General features: G+C 46.0%; 2 protein-coding genes across 3 annotated transcripts; both read right to left on the bottom strand.

The window, feature by feature from the left end:
• Positions 1–8,601: 8,601 nt before the first annotated feature.
• Positions 8,602–11,274, bottom strand: LOC125554215 (uncharacterized). Its single transcript, XM_048717801.2, has 2 exons — positions 9,888–11,274; positions 8,602–8,977 (listed from the first exon to the last, which is right to left on the bottom strand). Exons 1-2 carry the CDS (start codon positions 11,179–11,181, stop codon positions 8,949–8,951), a joined length of 1,323 nt encoding a protein of 440 aa, XP_048573758.2. The 5' UTR covers positions 11,182–11,274; the 3' UTR covers positions 8,602–8,948.
• Positions 11,275–12,362: 1,088 nt separating this feature from the next.
• Positions 12,363–15,145, bottom strand: LOC125552832 (uncharacterized). 2 transcript variants are annotated; one of them, XM_048716519.2, is made up of 2 exons: positions 13,567–15,145; positions 12,363–12,730 (listed from the first exon to the last, which is right to left on the bottom strand). In XM_048716519.2, the coding sequence occupies exons 1-2, from the start codon at positions 14,867–14,869 to the stop codon at positions 12,699–12,701; spliced, it is 1,335 nt and encodes a 444-aa protein (XP_048572476.2). In that variant the 5' UTR covers positions 14,870–15,145; the 3' UTR covers positions 12,363–12,698. The 2 variants fall into 2 exon arrangements, with proteins under 2 accessions (XP_048572476.2, XP_048572477.2); XM_048716520.2 differs by having other exon boundaries at positions 12,363–12,727.
• Between the last annotated feature and the right edge of the window lie 6,556 nt (positions 15,146–21,701).

The raw sequence follows: 21,701 nt of genomic DNA, 5'->3' as shown, positions 1-21,701 counted from the left end.
TATCTTTTATTCTTGTCTTATACTTCATGCAAAGAGTCATGGTGATATTCACCTTTCCTTTTTACATTTTATCCTTTGGCAAGCACAATGTGTTGGAAAGATCCTGATATATATAGCTAATTGGATGTGAGTTTTCATGAACTATTATTGTTGACATTACCCTTGAAGTAAAATGTTGGGAGGCAAAACTATAAGCCCCTATCTTTCTCTGTGTTCGATTAAAACTTCATACCCATAAATATTGCGTGAGTGTTAGCAATTGTGAAAGACTAAATGATAGTTGAGTATGTGGACTTGCTGAAAAGCTCTTATATTGACTCTTTCCTATGTTATGATAAATTGCAATTGCCTCAATGACTGAGATTAGAGTTTGTTGGTTCTCAATGAAGTTTATGATTCATACTTGAAATTGTGATTGAATTGTTACTTTAGCATAAGAGATCATATGACAATATATATACATATATGTTGCTGCTCTAAGAATGATCATGATGCCCTCATGTCCGTATTTTATTTTTATCGACACCTCTATCTCCAAACATGTGGACATATTTTCGATTTCGGCTTTCGCTTGAGGACAAGCGAGGTCTAAGCTTGGGGGAGTTGATATGTCCATTTTGCATCATACTTTTATATCGATATTTATTGCATTATGGGCTGTTATTACACATTATGTCACAATACTTATGCCTATTCTCTCTTATTTTACAAGGTTTGCATGAAGAGGGGGAATGCCGGCAGCTGGAATTCTGGGCTGGAAAAGGAGCAAATATTAGAGACCTATTCTGCACATCTCCAAAAGTCCTGAAACTTCACAGGAGCATGTTTCAGAATATATAAAAAATACTGGGCAAAAGAAGTACCAGAGGGGGGCCACTCACCGTCCATGAGGGTGGGGGGCGCGCCCTACCCCCCTGGGCGCGCCCCCTACCTCGTGGGCCCCCTGGTGGCCCTCTGATGCCCATCTTCTGCTATATGAGGTCTTTCGTCCGAGAAAAATGATAAGCAAGCTCACGGGACAAAACTTCGCCGCCATGAGGCGGAACCTTGGCGGAACCAATCTAGGGCTCCGGCAGAGCTGTTCTGCCGGGGAAACTTCTCTCCGAGAGGGGGAAATCATCACCATCGTCATCACCAACGATCCTCTCATTGGGAGGGGGTCAATCTCCATCAACATCTTCACCAGCACCATCTCATCTCAAACCCTAGTTCATCTCTTGTACCCAATCTTTGTATCCAAACCTCAGATTGGTACCTGTGGGTTGCTAGTAGTGTTGATTACTCCTTGTAGTTGATGCTAGTTGGTTTACTTGGTGGAAGATCATATGTTCAGATCAATCATGCATATTAATACCCCCTCTGATTATGAACATGAATATGCTTTGTGAGTAGTTACGTTTGTTCCTGAGGACATGGGAGAAGTCTTTCTATAAGTAGTCATGTGAATTTGGTATTCGTTAGATATTTTGATGAGATTTATGTTGTCATCCCTCTAGTGGTGTTATGTGAACGTCGACTACATGACACTTCACCATTGTTTGGGCCTAGAGGGAGGCATTGGGAAGTAATAAGTAGATGATGGGTTGCTAGAGTGACAGAAGCTTAAACCCTAGTTTATGTGTTGCTTCGTAAGGGGCTAATTTGGATCCATATGTTTCATGCTATGGTTAGGTTTACCTTAATACTTCTGTTGTAGTTGCGGATGCTTGCAATAGGAGTTAATCATAAGTGGGATGCTTGTCCAAGTAAGGGCAGTACCCAAGCACCGGTCCACCCACATATCAAATTATCAAAGTACTGAACGCGAATCATATGAACGTGATGAAAACTAGCTTGACGATAATTCCCTGTGTCCTCGAGGGCGCTTTCCTTCATATAAGAGTTTGTCCAGGCTTGTCCTTTGCTACAAAAAAGATTGGTACATCTTGTTGTACCTTATTTACTTTTATTACTTGCTACTCGTTACAAATTACCTTATCACAAAACTATCTGTTACCTATAATTTCAGTGCTTGCAGAGAATACCTTACTGAAAACTGCTTATCATTTCCTTCTGCTCCTCGTTGGGTTCGACACTCTTACTTATAGAAAATTCTACGATAGATCCCCTACAGTTGTGGGTCATCATTGCTTCCTCGCTTGGCCGAGCTCCTCCTCGGCTCGCTCCAGTCCTTGCTTTAGTCCGGAGACTTCGGCAGTGTGTGGGGTCACGGCCAGCAACGATGCCTACTTATTCATATAAGACATATTTTAGTTAGTTTCCTGCGAAAATCAATTGATCCTCTGTCCGGCTCGTCTTTCCGAACACCGAACAGTGTCTCGGGGGCTACTGTCTATATTGGGATTTTCTCTTTTGCGTCGCTAACCTCCAAGCCTATCAGCAGGCTGTCGTAGGCTTCGGTCAGTCCACTTTTGACGGACTGAACCTTCTCAATCACCGTACCCATAAGGATACGGTGTTCATCCACAATGGAAGCGCCTCGTGGCGCTTCCAGCAGATTATCCGGTGCCTCTGGTTGGACAGAGGTCACCGGTGGAATAGGCACGCCCCCTTCTTTTGAAGGAGGTTGCTCGCCAAATTCCGGAGCCATATAGGTCTCCAGACTTGTATTCGGCTGGGGGCCGAACTGAGCAAAGCCCTCGTCCCCAGTCGCCATGGGGGTCTGCTCCCCCATGTGTTCTACAGCCGAGGTTTCGGCCTCTGGCACCACCCTGGCGGCCTCCCGAACCTCTCCCTAGCCTGGGAAGGTCCTTTGGGACAACACCTTGTCGTCGCCCTTGGCCGTGGGGAGTGAGTGGCCAGCGGTGACTCACTGGCCATCGCCTTCGAATCCAGCGAACCTCTTGATGAGGATCGCTGGGAGCTGTCGTGGGCCGGACTGAAATGACATCATTTAAACATATCAATATAATGAAGCAAGAGAGGCCGGATATAGGGACGTGTGTGGGTTCTTAGTACTTACGACGTAGCCAGGGGCTTGTTTTGGGGGCGTCGCTCCGGGCTGCTGTCTACGTCCCACGTGGTGTTATTCGCGAGGGGACCCTTCCCCCTCTTAGGCGCCTCCGCCTCCAGATTGGTGGAGGCCGCCCTCTTCTTCCTCCCCCCATCAGGGGGGTGCTTTCCTCCTCCTCCTCCTCTTCGTCATCGTCTTCGGCGATGGAGGAGTGAGTCTTGTCTTCGGACGATACGTCCGAAGCTCCCTTGCAGCGGGGGCCACTCCGGATCCCCTTGGCCTCTTCTTGGCCTTCTTCTCCGGTGCCTTATAGGGCGCCGGTACCAGCATCTTCGCTAGGAGCGGGATGACTGGTTCCTCGGGCAGCGGAGCCAAATATCGAATTCGCTCCGCTCTCTCCGTCCATATCTGAAATAATAAATTTTAGATATCTTCCTTGAAACAAGCAAGTAGAGGATGCGTCAAGAGACGTTAACGGCTTACCTCGTTGGCAGAATGGGTAATGTCGTGCCCGCGGTCCGAGTCTATGGCTGGCGGTGTCTCGTTGCCCTTAAAGAACAACTTCTAGGCATCTTCATGAGTGGTTCCGAAGAGCCTTTCCAAGGTTTGGTGCTTCTTCAGGTCGAATTCCCATAAGGGGCAGCTTCGGCTTTGGCATGGGAGAATCCAGCGAACCAGCATCACCTGGATTACGTCGACGAGCTTGATGGTTTTATCCACCATGCTTTGAATGCGCGTTTGCAGCGCTATCAACTCATCTGACGAAGACCAATTTGGGCCCTTCTCCATCCAGGAGGTGAGCTTTGAATTCGGAAGCCGCGACCCAATTGGCGCCGCGGGGCTCTGTGATATAGAACCATAGTTTCTGCCACCCTTGACGGTCTCCACAAAAGTACCCTTGGGCCATGTGACATTGGGCAGCTTGCTCACCATGGCGCCTCCGCACTCCGCGTGCTGGCCATCCACCACCTTCGGCTTCACGTTGAAAATCTTGAGCCACAGTCTGAAGTGGGGTTGGATGCGGAGGAAGGCCTCACACACGACAATGAATGCCGAGATGTTGAGGAAGGAGTTCGGGGCTAGATCATGGAAATCTAGCCCGTAATAGAACATAAGCCCGCGGACGAAAGGGTGGAGAGGAAACCCTAACCCGCGGATGAAATGGAGGATTAAGACCACCCTCTCATTGGGCTTTGGGGTGGGGACAATTTGTCCCTTGGCTGGAAGCCGGTGAGCGATTTCTTTCGCCAGATACCCGGCCTCCCGAAGCTTGGTGATGTCCTTCTCCCTAACGGAGGAGGCCATCCACTTGACTTGCCCTCTAGATTCGGACATGGTTGAGTGCTTCCTAAGGGCGGAAAGAATGAGGACTTGGGCGCTGGAGCTCGAGGATGGAAGGGCAGAGGAAGAGAGAAGGCGTGGGTGAAGAAAGGGGAATCCTTATCTCCTTATAAAGGCAGTGAATATCAAGCGCCTCCCCACTCGCCTTAAAACTCGCCTGTTCCCAAGGGCTGTGTAAATAGCACGGTTATATTACCCATGCCCGTATTGATGAGAATCCCGCAATAAGGGGACACGATCTCTGCTTCGACAAGACGTGCCTATTAAAACCACGTCTCGAAACGTGGAACGGTAGACGAAAAACGGTTCAAAATGATAACCAAGCAAACGTGATGTCACATTACAAAAAGTTGTTAGCGGATTGGACTCGTGTAATATTATATTCTCCGCGGTTGTGTGTGGTACTTGTGTTACAGATCCGGACACGTTCATTATGACCGAAAACTATCTTGGAGTATTCGGAAAGGGGAACCCGCCTTGCAATGCCGAAGACAGTCTGCGCGCTGGACACCTCGTCATTGATGCTTGGATCAGGGGCTACTGAGGGAGTCCTGGACTAAGGGGTCCTCGGGCGTCTGACCTATTAGACATGGTCCAGACTGATGGGCTGTGAAAATACGAAGACCGAAGACTCTACCCATGTCCGGATGAGACTCTCCTTGGCGTGGAAGGCAAGCTTGGTGTCCGAATATGAAGATTCCTTTCTCTGTAACCGACCTTGTGTAACCCTAGATCCCTCTGATGTCTATATAAACCGGAGGGCTAGGTCCGTAGAGAGATCCTCATAATCATAGTTAGACAGGCTAGACTTTTAGGGTTTAGCCATCATGATCTCGTGGTAGATCAACTCTTGTAATGCTCATATTCATCAAGATCAATCAAGCAGGAAGTAGGGTATTACCTTCATAGAGAGGGCCCAAACTTGGGTAAACATTGTGTCCCTTGTCTCGTCTTACCATCAACCTTAGACGCACAGTTCGGGACCCCCTACCCGAGATCCATCGGTTTTGACACCGACAGTGCCCCCTCTCGTAGTCCTATTCGGACTCCCCTAGGGGGGCGCCACCTCCTGGCTTCTGCCCTCTCTCTACCCTAAGGCCCACTAAGGCCCATTACTCCCCCCCACGCGCGCGCGGGGGGGGGGGGGGAGGGGGGGGTCCGGGTAACCCCTCATGCACTCCGATTTTATCCGAAACTATCCGGAACACTTCCGGCGTCCAAATAACATGGTCCAATATACCAATCTTTATGTGTCGACCATTTTGAGACTCCTCATCATGTATGTGATCTCATCCGAGACTCCGAACAACCTTCGGTACATCAAATCACATAACTCATAATACAAATCGTCATCGAGCGTTAAGCGTGCGGACCCTACGAGTTCGAGAACTATGTAGACATGACCGAGACACATCTCCGGTCAATAACCAATAGCGGAACCTGGATGCTCATATTGTCTCCTACATATTCTACAAAGATCTTTATTGGTCAAACCGCATTACAACATACGTTGTTCCCTTTGTCGTCGGTATGTTACTTGCCCGAGATTCGATCGTCGGTATCATCATACCTAGTTCAATCTCGTTACCGGCAAGTCTCTTTACTCGTTCTGTAATGCATCATCCCGGAACTAACTCATTAGTCACATTGCTTGCAAGGCTTATAGTGATGTGCATTACCGAGAGGGCCCAGAGATACCTCTTCGACAATCGGAGTGACAAATCCTAATCTCGATCTATGCCAACTCAACAAACACCATCAGAGACACCTATAGAGCATCTTTATAATCACCCAGTTACGTTGTGACATTTGATAGCACACTAAGTGTTCCTCCGGTATTCGGGAGTTGCATAATCTCATAGTCATAGGAACATGTATAAGTCATGAAGAAAGCAAATAGCAATAAACTAAACGATCATAGTGCTAAGCTAACGGATGGGTCTTGTCCATCACGTCATTCTCTAATGATGTGATCCCGTTCATCAAATGACAACACATGTCTATGGCTAGGAAGCTTAACCATCTTTGATCAACGAGCTAGTCTAGTAAAGGCATACTAGGGACACTTTGTTTGTCTATGTATTCACACATGTACTAAGTTTCCGGTTAATACAATTCTAGCATGAATAATAAATATTTATCATGATATAATGAAATATAAATAACAACTTTATTATTGCCTCTAGGGCATATTCCTTTAGTCCTTTTAGGTAGGAGGCACTCACACAGTTGTCTCATGAACTCCAACTTCCTCCTTCCCAAAAATAATGCAGTTGATGCAGTCCAGCCTCACCCTCGCATGTCCTAGTCGTTCTCATGCTGACTCTATGAAGCTAAAGAAGAAGCGACTGTAGAGTCGCTGATGAGTCATGCCGTGAAGTTGCACTCGCTTCAACCCCCGGCCAGTGTGGAAGGGTGATCCATACAGAAAATGGCAAAGGAGGTGGCGCTATGGCAAGCAAGAGGCAGCCAAATGGCAAGAGGACTGCATCAGCAACCGGGCAAGAGGCATTCTGCTTCCGGTTCAAGGCGCCTCGGAGGCTTCTTAGAGGTTCAGAGCCCGAAGGCTCTAAGACACCTCGGAGTACCCAAGACTAAACAGGAGCAAACCCGCTTAGCTCGGAGGCCACTTGGAGGGTCTGAAGCACCTCCTAGCCTCACCGGAGAGGACTCATACATCTTAATGGGCTCTCTCTTCCATGGGATGTGCGTGTTTTGGCTTTGGCTTTGGTTTTGGTTCATCAATCCCCACATCTCAATCAATGGTGTGTCCCCTCTTTATAGCATGGCATACCTATGACTCAAGAATGAGAAACCATCGATAGAAAACTAGCTTGTCGTCTTCTTTATCCTTTTTGCTTAGGGGATTGTCGACCAACCATATGTTTCATTTCGCATATTTGTTTATCTTGTGTAAGCATTCAAAACATATTTAGTCTTCTAAACATAGTGCCATTAACACATAAAACCCTTCATTAGGAGTTTGATGTCCTTTTAGGAGGCAGTGCTCCCACGGTTGTATGAAGACCTCCAACTCCCTCCTTGCCAAAACCAATGTAGTTGATGCAGTCCAGCCTTGTCCTCGCAAGTCCTAGTCATTCTCACGCTAACTCCATGAAGCTACAGGAGAAGCGACAGTTGAGTCGCCGATGATTCATGTCGTGAAGTTGCACTCGTTTCACCCCCGGCCTGTGTGGAAGGAAGATCCACACAGAAAAGGCAAAGGCAGTTCTATGGCAAACAGGAGGCAGCCAAATGGTGAGAGGATGGCATCAACCAACGGGAAGGAGTGAATGAGAGGGTGAGGAAATCACGAGGAGAAAAGCGTGTGGTGGCAACAAGGTCGAAATCCGCGAGGCCATGCACGAGACTTTGGTTTTTTGCTTGCGTTGTGAGGAAACAAACATATTAATACGGTAAACAGATCAGATGGCTTGGTTGCTGAAACTAATGAGGAGTGCCAGAATAAGCACACCTACTAAGCTTTTAAATTGTTGCCATCCTTGGTCTCCTTGTCCCTTCACACATCAAGTTCCCCTATGGAAAATAGCACAAAAACCCAACCAAGGGCAGAAATATGAGATAACCATGTTAGGATCTTATGGCAGGAAACAAAAGAATGTCGAAACCGATGACAATGCAAATTACAACCAGTTTCTCATTTTTCATTGAGGGTTCTATGTAATCAGTAAAAAACATTAAGAGTGTGAGAAAAAAACTTGCACACCAAGCAAACATTGAATCGCGTCCTAGACATATCGATAACTAAGAGTCTAAGATACATATTGATATCATTGATAATCACTGAAGTTCCACCGAACAGTGTTATGAACCTTGACAACCTTTCTTAGTGTATGTGTTACTAATAGTAAAGCGGTGAAGCTTTGTTCATTGCGCAAACAAGAGAGCATGCCAAAAAGGCAAAAACTAAGAGTGCTCCCAAAAACTACTTTTCGTACAAAAATTGTTTGCCTCAACTTGAAAGAAAATCTGACGGGCAATTTATTTTTTTGCCGGCAAAATTAACCCCTTATCATTTTCAAGCCTCCACAACCATTTCCAGAAAAATCTTATTCATCATTGGCAAGTTAAGAGCAGACATTTGATTGGGGGTACACATTCACTAGGTAGTCTTTTTGTGCGTTGCCACAAAAGTCTGCCATAAAAAGTTTGTTCCTTTTTTGACATTTTTTAGGGCTATAAGAGAGAAGCATGTAGAAAGGGTGTTGTATTGCTACTTACACTAGATTTGGTAAGAACTAATCTTCCACATATAAAGAACAAATTCTCTTGCCAACACATAGATATTTAAGACCAACGATTCCATTTTTCACTATTTGGCTTTCAAGAAAGCGAAGCCGACAAACAAGGTACACAAATTGGAGAGATCAATTAACCATACCAACATACTCCATAGAACTACACATACTGTTAATATAATAATACTGGAATGGTAGGTAGCTACTCATAGATAACAACAAAACATAGAATAGTCCGGTGAATAAAATGGGAATAGCAGATTCTTCGAAGGGCGGCCAACATAAGCGGGGTCCACCATAAAAAATCTCCATGTTTGCATTTCGGGGAAGCTTGAGTTGGCTTTTGAGATGACGAGGATGGAACTCGAGAGCAAAATCACTTTGCCACAAGCTCCTCAGTGTCCTCCTGAACTACCTTCCATTGCTGCATCAGGAATAACATGGGATAAATGACCATCAGAGGGTCCAAAATAAATTTATGGTCATGTTTTCTTATGCATCACAACACCAGAAAATAGCAACTATACAAAATATAAGAATCCTATTAAACCGTTCATCACCAAACCGGATCAACTAAGAGTTTGGTCACAAAAGTCTGCAACTGATTGGTAGATAATCTCAAAAAAGGCTGAAGGACAGCAAAACACGATGTAGTGAGAAGTAGCTATATCCGCACAGAGTTCACAATGACATCTCCAGGTCACATATATCTTCAGTTGCTTAGCTAACTAAATTTTACTTTACAATAATCCTTTTTAGTCTGTTTGGCTGCAATAATATCCTCTATAACTTGACAGTGAACAACCTATCATCCTTGTATTTGTCGGTCAATTTGAACACCCAAATATTTCAGAGGTTGAGAACCAGGCATGCGGGTAAATTTTGACAATACATGCTTCTCCATTTGAGTCTTGCCCATACAGTATGACGGGTCTCAGTATTTAATGCTAGACTCAGGAACCACATGTGAACAAAATGCAATCATCAGAATAAACATCTCACAACCAATGTGGACTCTAGATCAGCAAACAACAAATGGTGCATAGGCCTTTGGATCAACAAACTAAGGGCTCATGTGTCTTTATTAATTGATTTGCATCCGTCAAGCTAGCTGAAGTTGTAACCAAATTTATATTTATTCATTAGGACATGAGTAGAAAGTGAACCCTACCTAGAGCAGTGGATAATAGAGATACACCACTAAAACATGTTCCAATCTCCATACTCAAACATACTCACAATCATAACACTTGCTTCACGAGAAAAACATTAACAAAGTACTTTGCCTCTAAGAAGAAATCAAATGATATACAAACAAGTATTAGCATAATTACCTGGAGTTATGTTCAGATATTTGGACAATCCAGAAGGGTGGGCTGAGGTAAAATATCCTTTGAGGGGAAATGGTGCCAAATCAACCAACATCTTCTTTTTCAGGTCGACGGCGATCATCCATGTCTTTATGTTGCAAAATTTGGATTTACACAACAAGTAAACAATATCATCACAATCACAGGTCAAGCTCAGGACAGGGTGAGATGCTAGCAGGTCCTTCAATGTCAACTCTCTTACATAGGTGTCACTCAGAGCCAGGGCTGGCAACAACTTAGAATGACTTGGGTAATCAACCGAGATTTCCTTGTCATAAGCCATGAATCCCTTGCTCCAATGGTCCCAAGAAGTCATCTTGTACCAAGTCATGGCCCTCCAACCCATTTCTTTGGGGTTCATCAAGCAGTGTGACTCATAGAGCGTATCCAAGTCATCATCCAACCTTTTGTCGACATCTGGTCTTTCATGTTTTTCTATCTCGACAAACTTGATCATACCATTTCTGTATGCAACATTCCGAAGCGGCCACGCGGACGATTTTGCTTTGTCCGTGTTGCCAGCCATCACCTTAGGCAATGTGATGAAGCGTGCCACAGGCATTTCGTCGAGCACATTGCAAAATAGAATCCCCCTCCAGAGATCAACCCATCCAAGTGTGCCTTCTCCAAACTGAATCACCTTGTAAGCTTGAATTGATGGCATCTGCGCTCTGACATTGGACGACACCTCCACCTGCGGCACTTTACGACTCCAAGCCCAGGTCCTGGAGGAGAAGACATGGAGGGCGAAATCCCAAGGCGCCGGTAAGTAGCACAACACGGCCAGGACGAAATGGTCGCCGTCATCGCGGGGCAGGAGGCCCAGATCCGAGGACGTGAGGACACGAGGGTAGGGGCCCGGGAGCAGGCGCAACGACGGCACGGGGCCTGCCTTGTAGACGAAGTACTCGCGCCCTCTGAGGGCGGGCATGAAGAGGACAGAGAGGATGAGAAAGTCATTCTCCGAGCAGACGATGCTGGGCCTGCCGCAGTTGGCCTCCGGAACTCCGGGACAGTGAATGCACAGGTAGGAGACGTCCAGCGGGTCGCTGACGCAGACAGTGACCTGGACGGTGTGGCCGGCGCTCGAGAAGGCCTCCGCGGTGGTGGCGTTCCTCACGTCGGCGAGGTACGCCTGCGGCTCGAGGAACACCCAGGCGGGGGCAGGGGCCGCGGGGTCGCGGGGCCGGTGCGGTGGGGGCTCGCATGTCACGGAGAAGATCTTGCTCATGGCGACTTTACTGCCGAAATCAAGCATGGTGCTCGGCGGCAGGGATGGGCGACGGGGTCTATCAGGGTTTAGATCGGATCTGGAGTGGGAGCCGCGGCTGCGGCCCGAGGGTTTCTTGTGAGTGCTGAGGGAGAGGGGAGGCCGGTTGGGGGCAGCTAGAAATAAACTGGCTTTGCATCTTTCTTCACACTTACTCCTTGTCGTGTTCCTGGCCCTTTTGCTGTTTTCACGCATGCGGTCGGTCTGTCCGTACCTAGCCCCTGAAATACAACGGCACAAGTTTTTTACTTTCATGATAATGAGAGAAAACACAAACCTTCCTTTTTGGAAAAGAAAAACACAAACCTTCGTTGCCGAGCTTCACTCTTTACCACCTGCGCTGTCAATTCACCATAACCACACACGCATAAGAAAATCTTGCCAATATATATTAAAAAAAGATAATCCTACACCTACGAAGAGGCTACGAAGACCTACTTAAAATTCCAAACTATAAAGCTATCGGCCCCCTGATTTTAACGGGGGGTGGGCCCCTCCTCACTAATCTATCCAAACACATAACAGATTTTACGTAAGTCTAGCATTGTCCTTAAAAAAAACTGTACTGCTATGCTAGCCGGGCCTGCGACCACAGCGAGCTGCCAGCCTGCCACCCTCTTCCTCCTCTGTTGTCGTCGGCACCGGTGCTGCGTTGGCATTGGGGTACGAGAAGCCGTCATGCAGGCGACTGTAACCTCACAGATTGATGGAGTCAGCACCTTTATCTTGGCCACTATAACCGTAACCGGCTGCGTCCAGCGCCACGACGAGGATATGTAAAAATCATATTTTGTCTGCCATCATTCGATATGTAAAAATCATATTTTGTCTGCCATCATTCTTTGTCAAAAATCGCGATTGATTTCCAAACATCTATAAACATTTTCACAATAGCCTTATTCACCATTGCCAAGTCAAGAACAACTCCCTGAACTTAGAGGTATCCACTGCCTCCCAAATGAATAGGTGAAAATTTTCCTTTTGTACCATCTAGCCACGAAAGTCTCATTTTAAAAAGTTAATTCCCTTTTCGACATTTTTCCACAAGCCATAAGAGAGACAAATGCACAAAAGGATACTGTATCTGTGTTGCTGCTTGGACAAGGCTTTATAAGAAATTATTAATTTTCCATGTATATATAACAGATTATTTTCCTGCCACTTCAACATATCTTTGACCAACAGTAAATTTTTCCATTACCAGGATTTGAGAGAAAGCAAACCAAAAGGTCTATACAAAGACCAGTTAACCAGAACAGTGTACACCATTCAACTAACACAGAAAGCTAAGCTAATTATAAAACGATAGCCACTCAAAGGCAGCAGCAAAACACGGGATAGACCAGTAAATAAAATGGGAGCAGCAGAGTTGTGCAGAAGACGAGAACAGAGCTTGAGACACCAGAAAAATCTCCATGTTTGCGTTCTCAGGGAGGCTTGAGTTGGTTTCTGGACAGCGAGGATGGCGCTGGAGCACCACACATGCCCTTGTCACCAGCTCCTTCTCAGGGTCCTTCTGAAGTATCTTCTTCCTCTGCTGCATCAGAGACAGTGTGAGATGAATGCCCATCAAAGGCTCCAAAGCCACTCTTATGTTCATAGAGTTTCTTCCACGTCACAACACTATAAATAGCGCATATACCAAACATAAAAGCATCCTATAAAAAATCATTCATCCCCAAAACCTCACCAACTGGTCTGGAAATCCCCACAATTGTCAGGTATATTGCTAATTGAAGTTCAGTCATAAAAGGCAACAAAAAGAGCTACTAGACATAAAAAAAAATGATGTGGTCAGAAGTTTCTACATGTCTACAGATTTGGCAGTGACATCTCCTGGCCACATACATTTTGCCAGTTGCTCGGCCGACTGAATTGTGTTTTCCTATGATCAAATGAGTTTGTCAACTGACATTATCCAAATATTTCAGAGGTGGCCGACCACACCTGCGGGTACATTTTAATCCTGATACATGTTTCTTCGTATGAATCTTACCCAGACAGTATAATTGCTTTCAGGATTTAATGCTAAACTCAGTAATGACATGTGAACAAGATTAAATATTCAGAATCAATATCATGAATGCAAGGTGGTCTTTAGATGAACAAACTAAGGGTAAATATGTGTTAGTCAATTGCTTAGCATCTGTCAAGGTATCTCAAGATCTAACCAAATTAATATTTGATCATCAGGACATGAGCTACTCAATTTGCATCCATGGTGACAGCAACCCAGACCAGCAGAGAATGAGATGCACAAAACACATTTAAGTACTCATAATAAACACACTTGCTTAACAAAAGAACATAATCAGAGTACTATGTCTCCAAGTTAAAATTGTATGATCTACAAACAAGCATTGGTATATTCACCTGGAGTTACGTTCAGATAATTGGACAGTTCAGAAGGATGGGCTGGGCTGTAATATCCTTCGAGAGGAAATGGTGCCAATTCGACCAATATCTTCTTTTTCAGGTCAACAGTGAACAGCCATGACTTTTTGCTGCCAGATTTTGATTCACACAACATGTAAACAACATCATCACAATGATCTGCCAAGCTCGAGACAGGGTAAGATGCTAGCATGTCCTCTAGTGTCAACTCTCCGGCATTATCATCCGTCAGCTCAGGCATTAACACTGAATGCATTGGTTGGTCAACTGAGATTTCCTTATCATAAGCCACGGACCCCTTGCTCCAACGGTCACAAGAGAACCTTCTATACCATGTCATGGCCTTCCAGCCCATTACTTTGTGCTTCTTCAAGCAGTCTGCCTCGTAGAGTGTGTCAATGTCATCGAATGGCCTTTCATCAGGATCATGCCTTTGATGTTTCTCTATCTCGACATACTTGATCAAACCATCGCTGCAGGAGACGTTCCGAATGGGCCACGGGGATGACTTGGGGCCCTCCCTGTGGCCAGGCATCAGCGGGGGCAGCGGGATGAACCGCAGCATGGGCATTTCTTCGAGCACATTGCAGACCACAATCCCCCTCCAGAGATCAACCCATCCCACCGTGCCTTCTCCGAGCAGAATCACCTTGGAAGCTATGATGTGGGACACCTCAGCCCTGGCACCAGGTGACACGTCCCCCTCCACCTCCTTCACGCTCCAAGCCCAGGTCATGGAGGAGAACACATGGAGGTCATAGACCCAGCGTCCGAGCGTGAAGCACAGGACGGGCAGGAGGAAATGCGCGCCGTCGTCGCGGGGCACGAGCGCGACGTCGGCCTTGGTGAGGACGCGCGGGAAGGGGCCTGGGAGCAGGTGGAGGGACGGCCGGCCGGGCCCGGCCCTGTAGACGAAGTACTCCTTGAGGCCCTCCTTGGCGTAGGCGCCGAAGATGAAGACGACGGAGAGGACGAGGAGGTCCTTCTCGGAGCAGACGACGGTGGGCCGGTCGGAGAAGTCGGCGGCGGTGAGGCCGGGGCAGTGGACGCAGACGTGGGAGAGGCCCAGCGGGTCGGCGGCGCAGACGGTGACCCGGACGGTGTGGCCCGTGCTGGAGGAGGCCTCCGCGGAGGTGGCGTTGGCGTGGTCGGCGATGTACCCCAGCGGCTCGAGGAGGAACCAGGCGGGCGGAGGGGCCGCGGCGTCGCGGGGAGGGAGCGGCGGGGCCTGGGAGGAGGCGGCGAAGATCTTGCGGATCCATTCCGTGTCCAAATCGAGCATCGTGCTCCGCGGCGGCGGCGGCGGGGCTGATCGATCGGGGTTTGGGGATCGCGCGCGGACTGGCAGCAGGCAGGGCTTTGGTCGGTTTTGGCTCGCCTCCGCCTGGCCGGGATCGAATTGTGGGTTTTCTGGTTCCCCGTATGACGCGGTCAGGTGGATGGTGGATTTGGATTGGAATCGCGGCTGCACTCCCGTAACGGCGGCGAGGTCCACGGTCGCCGGCGCATGCGGGGATTTGGGGAACTGCTGAAAGGATGCCCTTTCCTTTTTTTTTCAAAGGGAAGGGAGAAAACTGCTGGATTTGTTGGGCTGAATTTGGGTTGGGCCCTTCTTCTTTTCATTTGCATGTTGATGTCCCAGGCGACGTGGGCCGGCTCAGTTCGAGGCAGGATTTTCGATGTTCTTCTGCATGGGTTTCTCTGGTTCGGTTTTCTGTGTATTTATTGTTTTATGTCCGTTTCTGTATGGATTTCTATGGTTCGGTTTTCTGTATTTTATTGATTTTTTTCATTTTTCCTTTTTATTTTTTCCCTTTTTATTTTCTGCTTATTATTGTATTTTATATATTTTTATTTTTCTTTCCTTGTTTATTGATCTATTTATTCTTCTGAATGCACGATTAATATTTCTTAAATACACGACAAACATTCCTCTACAGGAAGCTTTTTTTATATATACAAATAATTTTTTTAATACACAATAATTTTTTTAAATAGAGGGTCAATATTTTTAATATGCACAATGAACATTTTTTTTAACATATGTTTAACATCTTTTGACAATACATGATGAACATGTTTAAAATTCATGATGAGCATAGTTCAATACACCAGGATTTTTTTACATACACCATGAGCATGTTTTTCACAAATTAGTAAAAAATAAATGTTTATTTTTGGAACATTTTTTAAATATATACAAAAAGGAGGGAAAAAATAACCCGTATGTTGCTACTCGCAACGAGCAGACTATCGTCAGACATCGTAGTGGAACGGCTCACACCGGGGGAGATGTGGGCGACGGCTGTGTTGCATCACACAACAGGCGACATAGACGGTCCCATGTTCTCGGCTTATTTTCTTTTCTTTTTCTTCCAGGCATGTGCCATAAAATGCAACAAAACAAGTTTTTCATTTATTTTTTAAAAAGTTTCCATTATTCATCGCTGCATGAACTTTGTACGGCATGACAGACTGAGCATAACTTGGTTTGGTTTCCTGTGGTAGAATGTGTCAAATTGTATTTAAATTTTCTCTTACTTTTGGACTAGGCATGGATGTTCGCATAAATTAAGGCTTTCCGGGGTTATTCTCTCGCCGATATGGCTTGTCCGTCAACTATAAGGTTCATGTGGCAACTTTATCAATCTCAAGATTTGAGAGGTGTTTATGGGAATACGATTAAGTTATGAGTTGTGTGTGTACGTTTATAGAGATGAATGTGCATGTGTCCGTATTGTGTTTCTCGAGAAATAAAAAGAACTTTGTACAGTAGTGTAAGAGAATGATTTGATCACCAGTATTTACACGACAAAAAGAATGCATCTTTTGATGAACAAAGGCGTACGAAACACTCGTTGGTACGCTGTTTAAATCTGACGGAACCGCGTACGCACTTTTGTTTCCTGAGATGTTAATTAAAGTTACCACTCCGCAAACCTTCCTTGCTTCAGTTTCACTCTCCGGGGTTGAATAAATAGCCATCTAACCTGGCCTATGAATTCACCACAGCCATATACACGCTCAACAAAAGCTCGCCAGTTAGCTTAGCTAGCTAGACTTAATAGGCAGCTAGCAACACCGTAGCTAGCTAGCCTGACACAGGCACACGCACAATGAGGTCACCGGCTGCCATCCTCTTCCTCCTCGCCGTCGTTGTCGCCGGCGCGGGCGCGGCGTCCGCGTTTGGATCCGAGAAGCCGCCGACCGTGGCCGTAGGCGTCGTCATGCCGGCGGACCCTCGCGGGCCGATGCTTGCGCGCTTCGCGGTGCTGGTGTACAGCCTGAGCCGGAACGCCAAGCTGACATACGCCGGCGTGTCTGGCGTCGACCAGCGCCCCGACAAGGGAGGTGTCAGGTACCAGATGGTGGTCACCGCCGTCGACGCCGGCGGTGCCACGGCCAAGTACCGGGCGGTCATCTGGGGGGTCCCCGAGACCTCGCGGTGGACGCTTCTGCGGTTCAAGCGCATAAACTGATCCGTCCGGGTGCGTGCACGTAGCAGGACGGGGGATGGTCATGCATGTGTGTGCACGAGCGCATACTAACAGTATATGCATCTTGCCACTATATATGAGCGAACTACTGTACAACTACATCAGGCAACAAGCAAGTGAATAAATGGAGTCCGTCTACGTTGCAGAAGAAGACTGATGATTTATAAGTGTGTATATGTCAATTCAGGAATGTTGATGGTAAAGTTTTTGTGTAAGCCTTGAGTAGCTTGAGGATGCGTGTGTATGTTTTGATCATCATCCAGAAGTACTCTTTTGTGTGTATCCATGGGTGTGCATGAGTGTTGATCATTCATGTGTGTGCATGGGAAAGAAATTATATGAGACCAGGTCTCACGGTTAGCAGGTGAGACCCGTCCTGATGGATGACACGTGACATTCATAAATCACAAAGCATCCCTCACTCCTCACTTAAAATCAGGGGGGAGAGAGATTAGATACTTTGTGATTTGTGAATGCCACGTGTCATTCATTAGGATGGGTCTCGCGTGAGACCTGGTCTCATAAAATTCTTTTCCGTGTGCATGAGGGCATAAATCATTATAATATTATATGCATGCATCTTGCCACTAGTATAGGCATGTACCAGTGTTCAACTAGCAGTACATGCAATCAAGTGAATGAACGGCTAGAGTCAGTTGTTGATCAAATAACCATCGAATCGGAGTAAAAAGATTTGAACTACAGTGGGTCCGGCTATTCGTGATCGTATAAAGCTCTAACAAGGGACACATGGTAAATCTTTATCTGTTATGTAGGTTATCTATTGTTGTGTGCATTGGTTTTGTTCGTGGTTTAGTCTTCATCAACCAATTGTTTATGATGGTGTGTATGTGATTGAGCAGGTTGTTAAGGAGCCTTTTGCTACACATGGATGGCGGCATAGTTCATGGATAACACCCACCTCCTCGCCTTACGCATGGTTCCAGTCTGCTATGACTTTGTTGTTTTTGACATTTTATATTTTATCATGCATGTAAGTGTTTTTTCAAAAAAAAAGAAGCATGTAAGCGTTTATGTTAATTGTGTGCATCATAGCCATTCATAGGTGTGGATGTATGTTCATTATACTTAGTATTCCTTTGATGCTACATTATAAGTTAGTAAAACAGCTCTTTGCCCAGAAAAAGAACATCATGCACACTCTCAAATGAACTACTACATTGAGCTCCATGCCAAGGTTGAGTAGCCGATCTGCAAATTACTTCGTCGCTTCTAAATATATAAACCTTTTTAAAGATTTTAATAGGGACTAGTTACGAATATATATAGACATATTTTAAAGTGTCGATTTACTTATTTTGCTTTGTATATAATTCGTATTAAAATCTTTAAAAAGTCTTATTTAAAAACAGAGGGAGTAGGTATAACTGGCAACTTTTGCCCGGCAATGATTAAAACAAAATCATTCACATATCTTTGCGGCCATTGTCCACTCGAGTGAAACAGATCGTGCATCGTGCCATGTCAAACAGTCAACAGGGTTAGGTTAATTTGCATGCAAGGCCTGGCCAGCCGAGGATCCTTTGACCATGCATGCATACAAGTCAGTAGATTTAACTCAGTCCTGATACTCCCTCTCTTTCAGTTTACACGGCGTGCGCGTACTTCTAGATCATCAATTTGACCAACCTAATACAAGTCATATACTCAGTCCTGATACTTACAAAAAATATACCAATATAAACTTCAGACGTTCTATTTTCAAAAGGTATAATTTTTATGTTATATAGTTTATATCAGGGTGATAAAATTGGCAACCTACGCGTAGGACTTGTAAACTGTGACGGAGGGAGTAAGTCAAAAACAACACCCGGGCGACTAACATGTGGGCCATATGTATATGTCTGCAAGATTTACTGTATAGTTTCTTTTCCTTGCCAGCAAATCACTACTTTAAGCCAAAATCTTTCGGATTCATTGCCCAATTCGCCTAGCCACGATAACTAGTACTTTTTTTTAAAACAACTAGTATATTCATCATCTGTCATGATAGTACAAGAAACACAAAAGATAATAAAAAGTATATCCAGGTCTGTAGACCATCTAGTGACAACCACAATCATTGGAGCAAAGCCAAAGGCGTGCCGCCATCATCGCCCCTTCCTCATCAGAGTCGGGTAAAACTTGTTATAGTAACTAGTACCCACTTGGTTGTAGGTAAGCTCTGGGCCCGGCACCCGACGTGCTAACCCTTGGTGTTGCCACAATTATACATGTAGTACGAGTCTAGCACACAGTCGTGTGTTTGATGTACATTTTGTAAGAGTGTGTTGCATGCGTCATAGAGATGAGTGTATGTAGGCATGCATCTACAATTGTACTGTGTTAAAGAAAAAACTCGATGCATACTTCCTCCGTCCAAAAAATCTTGTCTCAAACTCTTTCCTCAAATGGATATATCTAGCACTAACTTGGTGCTAGATACATTCATTTGAGAAATAAGCTTTTTCGGACGGAGGAAGTACTAGCTAGTGGTTGGGACTTGGACCAGTCCATGTCTTAAACAGAGTTCATCGATCGTCTTAGGAAGATCTCTCGAAGCACATTGCTGCAATTTAGAAAAGAGAAGCAAACAAAAACAAGTACTTGCATTAGTCAGAGTGATGGAAATCCATGCGTACGAGACGCAGAACTAACTTCGAAAAAGATCACACAAGATATTCTATTGAAGTCCACGAGGTCGGTCGGTTCATTTTATACGTGCAACTTGCATGCATGCTTAGTACAGTAGGAGTGCTATTACTTGATTTCGTTGCATGATCGCTCACGTACATGCCAGGGCAGCTTAACCAAAAGGCGGTGAGCCAGTGGACTTGGAGTACATCGATCAACGCGTACGTACGTTCGAACGATCGAATAGGGACAAGCTACGATGTTTGACCCGGCTCGTCTTTGAATGACATTTCGTCAAGTATTCTCAGGTTTTCCAAGACAGGAAGCAGTAATCTGTCACGTACGCGAGCGCAGCCCATTCCTCGTACTATCAGCGTGCATTGACCCATTTTTAATTATTTCCTTTACAGAAAAGTACGTGCATTGACATCGAGATCGCCATTGACGTACCAGTTGCAGTATATATGGAAGGCTGCATCATCCGCCAGGTGCACGGGGATGCTAACCGGTAAATCGGACACCGCATCTGTTCGTGGACAGGGAATTAATCCGCGAACATAAATGTGAGGGCTGACGATACAATACTAACCACTGTATGTCCGTTAGTAAAGTGTAATTTAAAATTCAAATATGTCCGATCCGTAGCGCGCCGGACCACATCATCTACCGATCATAATAAAAAAAGAGGCAAGTGTGCTCAGTTTTTACATGGCTGACAACAATAAAATATTTGTCCGATAGACCGTGCATTTTCCCCTGTCGGATCGTCAATCCGAGACTTCACGCTTAATCTGATGTAACCATCGTGTAGGCCGCCCCCGCTTTGGCATCCGCCTCCGTCTCTGGTAGGGTCTCCTTCATGTCCATGGGTCGGCGGCAGGAGGGAAGAAGAGAATGCGGGAAAATGCGGGAATTTGGTGGACAGCTACAAAAGTTCGAAATCCGCCTTAGATTTTGGTGGGCCAGGAATATCAGAGTACTACGTGGCTCGTGTCCGGACTCCGGCAAAGCCCCCCTCCCCTAGTTTGTTTCGACTTTGTAGGAAAATTATGGTCCGGATCGCTCAACAGATCAATGGGGTAGCTGGTCAATGTTGGATGACTTGCGGAGTTCAAACAGCTGCGTCCGGACGGATATATACGGTTTGAGAGTCGCCTTTTGGAGATTCCCTTAGAGCATCTCTAGCAGAACCCGTATAAGTGGTCAAACCTGCAAAATAACCGTTTTTTTACAGTTTTAGTTTAAAAAACGAGTCAAAACAGACCCCTTAAAATCATTTGACCCTTAAAAAATTTTAAGGGGCCCTGTAAACGCGACCCCGAAACCCTCATATCTGCAGTTTTGAGGACAACTTTATCAAGGCATTGCATACCGATCAATGTTGACAGTTGAGGAATCTCTGTTCCCGCCAATGCCATGAAGCTCGCCCGGCAGCCCGTCCGCCGCCCGTCGGCTCGGCCGACCGCCGCGCCCGGGCACCGCCTGTCCGCCCAGCCGCCGCGCCCGTCCGCGCTGCGAGCAAGCTAGCTAGCTAACCCAGGCCGCGTCTCTCGCTGGCGACGGAGGAGCTAGCTAGCTCGTCCCTGATGGATTCGAGCTGAGCTAGCTAGCTCGCTCCTGGATGGATTCGAGTTGAGCTAGCTAGCTCTCGATTGATTCGAGCCCCGACGGAGGCGATTGGCCGCTTTGTATGCTTCATATTTGGTCATCTGCGGCTTCATTTTTTGACCGCTTCTTGTGCTATCTATCAGTTTCGCGGGAGCAAGCTAACTGACCATGAACATAAACGAGAGGAAGAAGAAGACGTGGAGAAAGAATATACAAAAATATTCTGTTTTATAGTTTAACTTTGAGGGATCTGTTCTGCTGCAGCTAAAACCAACTCGTAAAAGAGTATATTCCGCGAATATCCTTTTATATGAGTCTGTCTCTGCGGTCGTCTGTGCCGACCTGCAAAACTGTTTTTCCGCAAACTGCAAACGC

The sequence above is a fragment of the Triticum urartu genome, chromosome 4A, assembly GCF_056163025.1.
Source record: "Triticum urartu cultivar PI428250 chromosome 4A, HENAU_Tu73, whole genome shotgun sequence".
NCBI lineage: Eukaryota > Viridiplantae > Streptophyta > Magnoliopsida > Poales > Poaceae > Triticum > Triticum urartu.
This window is presented reverse-complemented; position numbering and strand designations above follow the sequence as displayed.